The sequence below is a fragment of the Epinephelus fuscoguttatus genome, linkage group LG9, assembly GCF_011397635.1.
Source record: "Epinephelus fuscoguttatus linkage group LG9, E.fuscoguttatus.final_Chr_v1".
NCBI lineage: Eukaryota > Metazoa > Chordata > Actinopteri > Perciformes > Serranidae > Epinephelus > Epinephelus fuscoguttatus.
In genome coordinates, this window is record NC_064760.1 from 23501637 (window position 1) to 23515865 (window position 14229).

At 40.4% G+C, this 14229-nt stretch overlaps 1 protein-coding gene across 1 annotated transcript in view; it reads left to right on the forward strand.

Moving 5' to 3' along the window:
* The window catches only part of LOC125894890 (short transient receptor potential channel 7-like), an 85407-nt gene that overhangs the window by 14103 nt on the left and 57075 nt on the right, over positions 1-14229 (forward strand). Inside the window, exons 3-4 of the mRNA XM_049586559.1 lie at positions 7542-7724; positions 11996-12160. Of these exons, the coding sequence (XP_049442516.1) occupies positions 7542-7724; positions 11996-12160 (348 nt within the window). The remainder of the gene's footprint in view (positions 1-7541; positions 7725-11995; positions 12161-14229) is intronic.

Below are 14229 nucleotides of genomic sequence, written 5' to 3' on the forward strand. Positions count from 1 at the left end.
AAGTTAATTTTTTTTTTGTTTAGATATTTTTTGGGGGCATTTTCGCCTTTAATTGTAAGGACAGACAAGCGTGAAAGGGGGAGAGAGAGAGAGGGAGTGACGTGCAGCAAAGGGCCACAGGCTGGAGTCGAACATGAGCTGCTCCGGTGTACAGCCGTGTACATGGGGCGCCTGGTCTACCACTAAGCCACAGATTACCCCAACTCCAAGTTAATTTAACTAGATTTTGCCACAGTCTCCCTGAGCCAATCATATCTTTGGCGTGAAATTTAAAACTGTTCTCTTGTGTGCTGCTGTCAGTAGTCATTTCAGAAGAAACAGATGCGACCCTCCTGCACCCCATTCACCTCCACCTCTAGCACATCCACTTCCCAGTCCTGCTCCTCATCCCATCATCCTCATCCTTCAGCTGTGTCTCTCCTCACCTCCACCACCAGCGTCTAGACTCCACCAGGAAGGGTATTCCTAAACTAAACATGGCATCTCTACCCCCTCAATACACACACCAAAGAACTTTTCAGTGGTCTAATTGTCAAAGAACCTTGAACAGTTCATCTTTATTGTGCACCATTTAATACATTTTTCAAGTCTCTCCTGATTGAACTTCTTTTGGTACCGGCGCAGCCAAGGTTCCAAGTGAGCTGAGTCAAGAATGTGGAGCTAAAACACTCTGTGCTTTCTAATACGCATACTACCATACTTCAGTACACCAGAAAAAGATTTAGTATGTCCCAATACATGGTATGTGCAATGCAGTATGCCAAAAATACCAGGACTACACCCACACTGATTTTGCAATATGCAAGCCAGCATGCTTTTCTTACTATTCTGACCCACAATCCTCTGCGCAGCTGACGATACATCACATCGACTGAGCCGCAAACAGATGACTGCTTGACAGCTGAGTGACAGCAATCAGAAGTCACAATGACGCATTCAAGTGACTGATGACCAATCCAATAGTAATAAGAGGAATATTGATTGTTTAATTGAACAAAATAATCACAGATATCCCAAACAATAACAGGACATAACTATGAAAATAACAATGACGGAGAAACGGAGATGTCATTTCACTGTTGCAAATATAATATGTTAGAATTTACAAACTGTGCAGTTATAACTTTAAAGTTAAACTACATACATCGCAAAATAACAACAGCAGAGCTCTCCGGGTTGATCTTCTGTCTGGAGAAGATATTCAAAGTTCAGGGTGTAATGTTATGAGAAAGTAGTGTGTCCCAATTGTATACATAAAAGTAAAAAGAAAAAGTGTGTTTTTTTGAAACGCACCCACTATATAATTGGTAGGAGAGAACTGCCCCTTGCGTGACTTGGGACATCCTGCACAAACCCAACATTTTTAAATACCTAAGCTACCGTCAGTACCTACTGCAATTCTTTTAATCCTGTAAACCCAGTTTTTTAAAGAAGCAGCCTGCAAAACTGCACCCAACACACAACTGATGAAGTACAGACTGTCTTCTGTTTGGTCCGTTTTTCAGCAAGTGCTGCATTAAATATGAAGTCACGCCAGAATCCAGCCTACACTAAGGGGTACTATCAGCAGTGGACAACAAAATAGATCTAAAACATCTGGTACCAAAAATTGAGTCGAGTCAAGCCGTATCATGCAGTGGAAATGAGGCATTACATACTATTTTCGTAAAGGTTACATTCTTAATTAACCATATAAACAAGCTTAATGTTTAGCATCAGACTTTGCTATGGGACACAGCTCTTGTATCCACTTGTGCTTACAGAGAATAAAAAATCAACACATGTACACACAGTCAAGTGCAAGCAAACAACACTTTCTCACCCAGTGGCACACTGACGCAACCTGTCAAAGTGCAGAGATGAGAGTGCTGCTGGTGTTGCACGTCGGGTGCTTATGTGGGGACTGCTAAAGGCATATCAGGACCTCCCGAACAGCCTCACATTTATCTCCAAACATCTTACTTTTTAAGACAGCCCATCAATTTTTCATAAGGGCCTCTGGACACAAGCACACACAGACACAAACACAAAGACACCCTTGGGAGAGACAGAGGGAGGGAGAGGGAGGCAGCAGGGGAAGGTGTCGTTTGATTTTGTGAATTACATTTCACTCTGTTCTTGTGTCATACCAATTTTGGTTTCATTTAGTTTAAATTAAGACACACAGCCACAGAGAACGTGAAAAGCGTGGTGAATGAGTGTCCATTGAAGACGACCTCTCCCTCTCCTTCTCTCCTCCCTCCATCTTACACCTCTCTCGCGCCACGTTTGAGGCTTGACTCACGTCCCCCCTCAGTTCACTCATCTGTAACCATTCTCACTTTGCTTCACACACCTCTGTCTCCATCTTCAATCTCACAACATCGTTCTCTTTCCTTTATCTCGGCCCCCGAGGCACAAACCACATACCCTGAATTGTGATTGTTTTTTTCACGTGCTGCATGTGTGTGGTGTTTGTGCGCATGTCTTCTTCTTATGGCTTATGAAGTCTTATGATTTATTAAGAAAACATTTTACCCTGAAGCCAACTTTTCCCCTGAATGTAAACAGATATGAAATTGTTATTGATTTCTTTCACTTAGCAGCCCAAAGCTGAATTACACCAAATCCCCACCTTCTCCTTCATGTCCCCAAAGGGCCAGTCGGTGCTTGCTGCCCAGAATTTACTTTTTAATTTCCAGATAGCGATAAGCCTTTTGACCAGCCTTATCTAACATGCTGTTCAGTTTATTTTTTATTTTCTGTGATAAATCCAGGCCCGAAGACCTGGATTTTAAAATGCATGATATTTTTTGCAGCTGTTTGTTATTTAAGAGGACGGACACGCTGTGACTTTACAAAAATGATTACACCATTTTATATTCAAGACAGACACTGTCCGAGTCACACGAGCACGAAACTCCCTCCCTAAAAGGGTCAAACACTGGAGGAATGCAAATGATATTCACCATCAATGAGTGCAAAGTACACACTTTATCACACCTGCTTACAGCAGAAGTGTGCCCTAAAAGGAAGTGAGAGTAGAGCTGCTAATTTAAATTGATCGCTGAATTAATGATTTTGGTGGGTAGACCTGTGTAAAAGTTTGGATGAAAGTGGGCATTATCAACACACTGTAATGGTATGATTGTACACAGAATAAACACGGCAGTGAAAGCATAATGAGAATCACTCCGTAGGGACTCTAAACCTGCCAGAAGCTCCAATCTGCTGACTGCAGTGCTTACCTGCTTGGCCAAATGTTGAGTAACAAAACAAGCCTGGAGGGTGAAGGTAGTGATAGAAAGAGGGCTGAGAAGTGAACTGCGGGGGCCCCAAGACAGAGAGGCAGAGGGTTGAAACTAGGGATGCATTCATTTATAAGCCACACATCAGTACTGGCTGATACTTGCCTTGTTGACTGTCATCAGCCTATCAGCAGCTAAGATTAAATTCACAGATGGCAGTGGTGGATGTTTTGCACAGGCTAGAAAGCAGGACTCAAGACTAACAGTGTCCCATTGTTAGACAATAGAAAATGTGTTTGGGACAAATAGAGATCTTTACTGGGACATCATCAAAATGAAAGGACGCTGTTAAAGGAAATGGCCACTTTAGAATGAAAATACAGACAGTACTTACTGACTCTCATGCCGACAAGAAGTCCAGTGTAGTTTTTTAATCCACAAAACTCATTTGGAGTATCGGAGGATAACAGCTAGCCAGATTTTTCCATACACTTGAAGTGCATGGAACCCACGTCCAAAATCATTTTGAAAATGTAATAAAACTCTGCTAATGCATTTCAAAAACGTTAGAACGGCTCATCCGTCGTAATCCAAGTGCCCCGAAGCCACGGCATGCAAAATTGACTTGAAAAGACATAATTTACTCCACTTTCATAGCATAATTTCTCACCGTGGTCAGTTAGCCTGCACCTTGCGAGACACAAGAACAAAAACGTCTCTGAACGTTCTCGAGTCTCGCGCGAGTTACCATGTAAACACAGCACGCCTGCAGGCTAGCTGCACGGATGAGCCATTCTGGCGTTTTTGAAATGCATTAGCAGAGTTTTATTACATTTTCAAAATGATTTTGGATGTGGGTTCCATGCACTTCGAGTATATGGAAAAATCCGGCTAGCTGTTATCCTCCGATACCCCAAACGAGTTTTGTGGATTAAAAAACTACACTGGACTTCTTGTCGGCATGAGAGTCAGTAAGTACTGTCTGTATTTTCATTCTAAAGTGGCCATTTCCTTTAACTCAGCATTGATGCCTCAGAGGAGGCACCCTTGATAATGTGACATTATGAACAACAAATCTGTGTTGACTTCGGCAACACTAGAAGTAGTTAAAGTAAGCTGTGAGCAGCCAGTGGCTGGGTTTAAGGCCTGACAGAGGTTGCATTGAGTAACATTACAATGCGTTCAAGCTCTCATTCGTAAAAATGTTTTAGTAGTTGTAGTTTTTCACGGGAAACTTCAATAAATACAGTTGTTTGAAGGTGAAATTTGTGAATGTTTTCACAGCAAAAAAAAACAGATACTAGAGTATTATGCGATACTATATGTTATATACGGTGACAAGACTTTTGAAGCAGTTATTTAAAAAAAAGTTTTTCATGCAAAAGGTTATATTAAAGGTTGTTTCCCTGGCACCAGATGGTGAATTAATGACAACAACTACAACGAAAAGAAAAACTTTAGTATCCATCATTAGCTAACTTATCGGCCCAGAGTTTTACAGTCAGCGCTTTTGTAGTTAAAACTGGAATGATTTATGAATGAACAGAAGGAAAGGAGTTAAAAAGACCTGACAGGAATTGTGACTTGTGTTTAAGTGGGCAAAGGTACAGTATATTTAACAGCCATGGTTCCAGAAATAAAAGCCAAATTACATTTAAGCAATATACCACTCAAGGGTGTGATTTACCATCAGTATTGGCACTTCAGTGATGCGGCTGTACGCATCACTGAAGTGCCAATAATGACTGTAAGGCACACCCTTCAGTGTAATAATGCGATTGAGAGTCACCACAGAATAAAAGATATCATCAAAATACATTCATATTGTGGGGCAAATTATTCTTAAAATGAAACACCTTTTGCTAGTGTTATCTCCATATCCATGGAAATACTAAGCGGCAACATCTGGGGCTAGAAACTGAAGCCAATGAGTGACGTAGCTACAGTAGCTACGTCCATCATGTCAATGGGAAATACATGGGGTCTGACTAATAACTGGAAAACAATCAGTCATGTCAGTAGACTTCCATGTAATGAAAGTTAGTTTACTACTCCAGTAAATATGCTGACCCTTAGCAACAACCTAGCAACAGAAACTATTCTAGTCTCTGCTTAGTCAGCCAGCCAACTTGAGCTAATGTTTATGCTTTGTAGAGATTGTGGGATTTCCCACACTAAATAAATGCCACACACATAAACACAAAACTGAGCTCAGTCTTGTTGTACCCATGATATCTGTTAAATTAATCTTCCATGGAAAGATTTAACTACTACAGCAGCAGTCTTCACGTGTAGGCTATTTTTAAGATATCCCTACAATCACCAACACAGCTGATGTGATCCGAACATTTACAATTGGTGACCCACCAAAATGTTGTACAGTCTAAAAGTAAACATTTATTGAAAAAAGATGGATGTAATCATTACCATTTACCATGTTTTCATCCAAATAAATATTAAGCTTCAATCTATATTTGTCAGGGTTAAGTCTTTCAAAAGCAACATTTTCACCAAGGTCACAAAACTGTTTTGCTCTCCAGCTTGCTGCACACAAAGGAGGCGCACATCTGCATTAACGGGCTGATCTAACAGCACTCTGACCAGAGATGATAATTATAAAAGACAGTTAATTTAAATCAACAAAACAATCAATTTTGTATTAATATTGTAGCCTGCTGGTTTTTGGTCCAGCTCTGGAGGTTATTTATAGTCATGAGGTCATGCTGATTTCAGCACATTTTGAATTTTAGGTTGACCAGTTAGATTGCCAGGTCGGATGTACTTATATAACCAGTGTTAGCTTCTCTTCATCAGGTAAGTCAATAAAAGGTTCAATAAGCAACAATAGTGATGTTTCCTTTCCATTAATACAAAAGAGCTGCACATTTATAACTCTGATGCATTTGTTTCAGCATATACAGATCCATGCTTTGATATTAATAACAAAGATGTTTTTTATTCTTTATAAGTTGAAAGAAACCTTCGACTGACTGGCCTCACGTTGATTGCCTTGTTTTTTAACACTGAGTATAAATGTCAGTCAGGTGTCTGTCATTGTCCTGAAGATGGCTGTGTGCAGAAATGTCGTGCATCAGCGATGTGAGTGTGCAGCTTTCCATCGTCTTTTTTCTATTTCACTGATGCACACAGGTTGAAGCAATTTTTGAAAACACTGGCAATATAAAATGCAAATCAGTGTTTCCATCGACTGCTGTTATGCAAATATACTTAGGAGAGTGCAACAAGACAACACCAGTAGTTCTTCTATTACTGCTAAATCCTTGCCATTACTTTGTTGCCTCCCAGGAAGACAATCATGTTCACTGAATGAATGGATCAGCCTCCTGCGTTCACTCTGTCCTCCTTCTCCTTGCTCTCATCTTTGTTGTGTTATTCTCAGGCGTCCTTTTTATTCTTTACTTTTTGGCCTTTTTGCTGGAGTGGTCACCTTCCAGTATATGTTATTTTATTCAAATTCCATCCATTTTCATTCATTTTATGTGCAAATTTAAACTGTGCATAAAATCGGATAAAGCATTTATTCAAAGTGGATCCCTTATTGTAGCTTTTGTGGTGTTTGAGTGCACTCTCTGACTGCTGAACCTGATAATGTATAAAAACTAAGAATGTAACAAAGATATTTTCCAATGTGAGATTACTGTGAAATGATCATTCTACACGGTGATGTTTGTTTCTTGTCGAAATTACACGGAATTTGCTTGGCTATTAAGATAACACAAGTCAACTGGACTCCCTCAGTAGGAAAATATCATTTCTAAAGATAACCCAGCTCTCTGCATTCTTCCTGCTGACTTTTTTTGTTTTCATGCCAAGTCATGCTGATTTATTTCAAAATGGAAAGGTCATGAACCAAATCACATTATCATCCTATCAGTCTTTTTACACTAACACGAGCCATAAAATTGCAAATGAGAATAAATGTCTCTGTGAAGTTGGCATTTCTCAAGTCATTAACCCCTCAAAAAAAAAAAAAAATGTGTCTAAGCTCACAAAGGTTAGGACCTGCACACATGCAGGCATGTAATGCAAGAGAAGCTGTTTCAAACTTTTTTTTTGGTGAAAGTTTGAGGAGATGACACAACATAAACAAGACAGGAAAAGACAGCAAACATTGGGACAGTGATAAAAGACAAAGGAGGTAGCTAAGGACACAATCACAATCTGCGTTCATACATTTGAAGAATGCTGCCTTGTCTGAAACCAGTTTACATGATATACTCAGTTGATGTTTAATTAAAGTCCAGTTTCTCTTCCCTCTTGTCCTTTTTCCCATCTGTCCTCTCTCCCTGTCAGAATGACTACCGTAAGCTGTCCATGCAGTGTAAGGATTTTGTGGTGGGTGTGTTGGACCTTTGTCGGAACACAGAGGAAGTGGAGGCCATACTGAATGGCGATGTGGATCAGTGCTCTCCAAGCCCCTACAACCGACCCTGCCTCAGCCGTGTCATACTGGCCATCAAGTACGAAGTCAAGAAGGTAGGGTGACCAAAAAAAATAACGGATAAATCAACCGTAAAGGACGAGTGGCAGTTTCAGTTATAGTTCACATTTTGTTCACAACATGCAACATTTATAATCTTGTATTCTTCTAGGATCATCACCAATACACTGTACATAACAGTAATGAAAGCAGAAACACAAAGTACTGAGAAAAGCGGCAGTGGTGGTTGTTTAATCAAACATCTTGAAGTGGCCTGTTAACATGTATAATACCAAAGCAGGAAGTGGTGTGATTATTGTAGTGCAGCAAATCATTAGGATGAGGAGGCCAGGGTGATCTTTTCTATACTCTAAATGGGTACTCCAGCTATTTGGTAATGCATTTTCATGAAGTTGGGGGACTAGTAAGACATAAAATCAAAGACGAATTAGAGTCTCTAACAATGGGCCAGGTCCAAAAACACTGAAGCCTACATTTTTTCCATAATGCAACTTGGTAACGTCTGGGTTTGGGAAACTTGGTACTAAATTAGAGCAGAATATCAAATTCCCATTAAAAAAAAGAGGTAAGTAGAATTTCGGTTATGCTCATTGTTTCCTGAGGTAAGGTAAAGTAAACTTTAATGTCCTCGAGGAGGAATTTGAGATACAGACAATAGTCATGAGTACAACACAATACAAACACACGGAATCCAGTATCAAACGCTGTCAGGGGTAATGATGGACATTAATGGTTACTGCCGGTTAAGAGAAGTGATAGCAGACGGGACAAAGGATGATCTGTAACGCTTAGTGCTACATCTAGGGAGGCAAAACCTCCACCCTGATGGAAGCATCTGAAACTCAACAAGGAGGGGATGTTGAGAGTCTGAGAAACCGACCAAGCTTTAGAGGTGACACTCTCTTTATACAGATGTTGTAGATTTCGATTTGATATGAGGACTTGTTAGAAGAACTACATATTCACCCTAGAGCCAAGAGTCCTTGAGCAAGATACTCAGTCCATACCAGCTACTATAGCTGATGTCCCTGTGAAAGAAGAGCAACATAAAAAAAACATAGGTGAATGAATAAGACATAACATCAGAAAATTCTTATCCACATCCTGTTGTGTTTAGGATTATTTTGTGTGTTTTATTGCAGGCAGTGATTTACATGTAACGTGTGCATTCGTGTGTGTGAGCAAGCTAGTGTCTATGAGCCATTTTGTGCACATGCACATACTGTATGTTTGCGTGTTATCGTGCGTGTGGCCTCAGAGGGCCCCATGTAAACATCAAACTGGCCTCTATTTCAGACTTAATCCCTGCCAAGCAGAGGTGTTCTCCTAAATGTCAAACCACATGCCTTTTCCCCATTTCTCACTACAATACTTTCTCTCTCTCTCTCTCTCTCTCTCTCTCTCTCTCTCTCTCTCTCTCTCACTCACTCACTCACTCACTCACACACACACACACACACACACACACACGCCTCAGGTAAATCCCAAGAGTGTGTGTGTGTGTGTGTGTGTGTGTGCGCGCGCGCATGGCAGTGTGTTAGTGTGTGTGTGTGTGTTTGGCAGCACACAGACTGTTAGAGCAGTGTTTTTGTCCTGCACAAGAGAGTGTGACCAATATTCAGGGAGCTAATTACACAGGAAGCACGGAGAGAGGGAGGGACAGGTTGCCATGGCAACCAGGTGAAACATGACTGTGGTGTAGCGCATGTGGCCGGACGCAGGCAGGGTTCGTGTCATGGATCATTGGGTTGATAGACCGGTCACCGGACACCAGTGGGAAATTATGTTAAGTACGATTGAGTGCGCAGGGGGTGTGTGGTTTCCCCCTGTGAACGCAGAAACGATTGAATGCCCACATACACGCAGTACATGTGTGCGTTTCGATCGGCGGATGAGAGCAGAGGATGTCAATCGTCAGCTCAGGTAAATGCTCCTCAACGGTGATGGCTGAGGCTGATTGGTGAAGGGGTGGAAAGGATCGATGGGGGGAGAAGACAAAGGGAGAGAGCAGGTTTGGTCGGATGTAACCTGTTGCTCAGATCTTACATGTTACCAACAAACAACACACAAACACAGAGTTTGATTGTTACACTGGTTGACCTCCTACTGAGCATCGATTGCCCTGTCATCTACATCCTTCCTCCAGCTGGAACAAAAACATCCATCCTCTCCTTCCTCGACAGAGCAGTAGTTCTCAATCATCACTTCCTTTCTTGAAGTCACTAACAGATGCTTAAATGCCAGACCAAGCCTCATCTAATAAAGCAAACCTGCACCAGTAATGAGTGTAGCTGCTGCCTGCTTCCTTTTTTCATACTGTATATTAAAGGAAAAATTCACCCCCAAATGACCATATGTTTATTAATTATTTCCCTCCAGTGAACGAAGAATCTAAAAAATGAGGAAATTCCTGGAGAATGGAAGTTATAGGGGGTAATTTTATCTTGCCGGCCTACCACTGCCTCAATCATTTAGTTTGTTTGTGTTATTATGTGACTTTGGTGTTGGGAAGGGTTATTTCATATTCACCAAAGTCACATAATAGCACAAACAAGCTACCAATGGAGGCAGCAACTCCTGTGTTCTGTAAGGTAAAATTACTGGTTTTGTCAATGGAGTCTGGCTTTGAATAAAAGCACAGTTAAGTTTTACTTTGAGCTCAGTCAGAGAGGGCTGTCTGTTGGCAACGTGCTAAGCATTAAATGTTAAATAAGACTTGGATTATACCTCAGGGGTTGTGCGATAATTTTAAACAGATGTTTTTGATAGAGTTATTAAATATGGTTACCTGTGAGTTCAGTTCATTAAGTTTTCCTCACAAGGTCTGCATAAAACAGGATGCGTTACTGATAAACAAATGGTCATTAGGGGGATGAAATATTCCTTTACATTCATTTCATTTTACATCTCATATTTTAAATGAAGCCGAGTGGCAGCTGTGAATATAAAGGTAAATATAAAAGCAGCCTCTGCACTCAGCTATTGGGACCAACTTGACCACCAGAAGCCCTCCTCATGAATACAGTATATTTTGTTGTCTGTTATTAATTTTACATTTATTGCACTGGTGTAATTCAAAAGTAAATGAAAGTGCCAGGTGTAGCATTGGTGCTTTTTATGATAGAGATAGTGATATGTCTTATAAGAAGCAGAAAATAAACTCAGCCTGCTGCTTTGGGCATTAAAATCCAAATAGTATGTGGATGTTGGACGTAATGGATGGACATATTGTTCAAAGGGATACAGGCTGGACCATAAAACATCAACATTTAGAATCATAGAGGACATCTCCTTCACCATCTGCTACCTATTTTTAAAACACTGTAAAACACGATAAGCCTATGATCTGTCTCTAGAAAAAAAAAATGATTTTCAAATTTGAACAAACAAAAAATGTCCCACAGCCCCATGATCTAGATAGGACCAATTTGAAACAATCACTGGTGTAATTTTCTTGTCCCTGGAGTGTTGTGTCCTGAGAATGACGTGGTGGTGATGGAGTATTTGGACTGTTAATAGTACTTCAATTAAAGTAAGAACACAACAATGTACAGTATATTGCCGGACCTCTCTTAATCAATATTCATTGAAATACAGAGGATCATCTTGTTAGAGCAACCTTCTTCCATCTCTGTAATCATCATCTACATTATCATAATTCAAATCAGATCTAAAAAGGACTCTAATTTGCAAAGACTCTTAATACTTAGTTGATTCATTTCTAATTTTTTTTTTTTATTTTTAAATCCTACATTCACAAATTCTACATAAAATTCCAAATGCATTAGCAGCAAAATGAACTCAAGAGTAAAACATAAAAGTGCCAAGACAGAAGGACCCCTTTCAGAGTGTCATATATACTGTACATTATTGGATCATTATTATTGATGAATGAACCTGGTAATTAAATGTTTGAGTGAAAACATTCAGTAAAAAGGTTTAAAGATAGATAGATTTTTTTTTTTTTTTTTTTGAACCCTAGGATAACTATGTCTCTGCAGTCAGTCTGTCAGATAAGCCACCTTCTTCCTCTTTGTGACTACTGGGCCATTTCATGTAGCTGTCAGTGTTGTTCTGGCACCATGTTTGCTCAGTGTGCTGCTGCTGTACAGACTTAAGATCCCTCAAGCGATCTGTTAAACAATCAAAAACAAAATCCAAATGTTTTGTGGATATGAGAAAAGGAACTTAGCATTGCCTTTCTGAAAATCTTATCGATGGTTGTTCACTCCCATCCCTTCTTCTTCTTTCCTCTTTCTTACATTCTCCATTGATTTAAATTTCTTGTCCCCATCTCTCTTTCCAGTTCGTTGCTCACCCCAACTGTCAACAGCAGCTGCTGACTATCTGGTACGAGAACCTGCCCGGTCTGAGGCAGCAGTCTATCGGGGTGAAGTGCTGGACGGTGCTGGGGGTCACCATCGGTCTTCCCTTCCTGGCTATCTCCTACTGGATAATGCCATGTAGCAAGGTATGAACACACATGGTGCACACACACACACACACACACACACACACACACACACACACACAAGAAAAAGACACCAACTCCTCCCTGTCCCCTGACCTCCAGCTTCTTGCCCTACTGTCACCACTGATCTGAAACAGAGGTCATCACCAACACGCACAACTAAACACACGTTAAATTTTAGTTATTGTAAAATGGTATGGACAGATTTTTTTCTTTGTGCAGTGCTCCCCTTCATTCACAACTGCTAAACTAATACATGACACAAATACTAACTACCTGGCCCGTGGTGCTGCATGTCCACATTGAGTCCTCTGGCTGGTTAGTACTAGAGACAACACTGAGATTTACCTCATTTCGGTTCAGTCACTAAACCGCAGTCATTTCTAAATACGACTACACTTTTTCCTAATAACCCTATCTAATAACAGCAGCAGTGTTGCAATTGATTGGTGTCCCCACTTTGTTTCCCAGAATGCCTTTTGTCAACAACTAGAGAAGAGCCATGCTGCAAACTGTTTTGTTTGTGCATACAAAAGGCGATTAAGTGCGATTGTTCCCCCATGAACCATATCGTTAACCCTGAAAAGCATTGGTGTATTTTCAAACATTCTTACATACCTGACAGCGCAGCACTTATAACACAGAGTAAGCCATATATTAAAGTCATATTGCTTGTATTATTAACAATAATTAACAGGTATGTTGTTGAAAACAAGATTGTTTGATGGATGAATGTGATGAATCAATGTCTTTGTTCTTCGATTCTCCTTGTTGACCAAATTTATCCTCTGTGCACAAGCCATTTAAGGATATTTCTGCTGAGCTTGTCAAGCTGAGCTCTACATTTACATTATCTCTATAAACAGAGAAATGCATATGTATGTAGAATCTGAGGGAAACAGACTACAAACGGACTACAAACAGGAACCAGAACACTTCTGATACCAAAATGTAGTCCTGAGTAGTTTTGAGCAATTACGTTTTAACAGTCCTTGTGGAGACGCAGAAATGCACCATTCAAAATGCAGTCTTGGAACCCACTGCCTATAGTCTGAAGAGGTAATTTAACGTAATTTCTACACTGGATCAGCCCGAAAAATTGGCCCTCTCCCCCAAAGGCTTTATCATTGTCAGACCAAAAGCTGATTGATTCCAAGATTGACATATACATGTCAAGGTTCAACTGCACCTCATCATCCTCAGCTGTACTTGAGTTGCATGCTAGCTTGCTAATCATCCCCATCATAGTCAAATCACAATTTGCCTCAGAGGGCTTTACAGCATACAACATGCTTCTGTCCTTTGGACTCTCACAGAGGATCAGGGAAAAACTCCCCAAAAACAACCCTTTAATGAAAAGGAAAGGTGAACTGTCCAGATTTAGATTTACAATATGGTATTTTTCGATTGCCATTCACACTGCTCCTAGTTACTCTACTCAGTTGCATATTCCTGGTTTGCATAAATGTACAATGCCAACATATATAACATATTCTGGTGATTGGCTTGTTACAATAGTTAAAACTCGAATGGTTTATGATGGAAAGACATCACCTCCACAGACAGTTGTCCAGACTGGCTGCTGCATACTGTATTACTCTCCCTTACTATGAATCTGTGTGCAGTTTCTGCCAAAATCTGTTTCTGTTTCTCACACTTCCTCTTGGACAAACCATATGGGCTCACTGAAGTCATAAAGATTAATTCTCAGGGGACCATGAGTATGTGGCCACTGGGCCACTGGCCAAACATAACGGCAGTCCATTGACTTGTTGTCAAGATATTTAACTCTGGACTAAAGTCAATCAGACAAAACCACTGGCACACACTGAAAACATAACTGATGGTTTAAAGAGCACTGTGCAATCACCATTTGATTATAGGGCCCTGAGGCAATCTATCACATTTTGTTAATACTCCATCAAGCAAATTATAATCTGTAAAGTGACAAAATATGACAAAGGCCACACACACACACACACACACGCGGAAACAGACAGTACCTGAGTGAGTGGTTATGCAAATCTGTTCATTAACCTGGATAATCCTTTACTTCATCATTGAGTGGT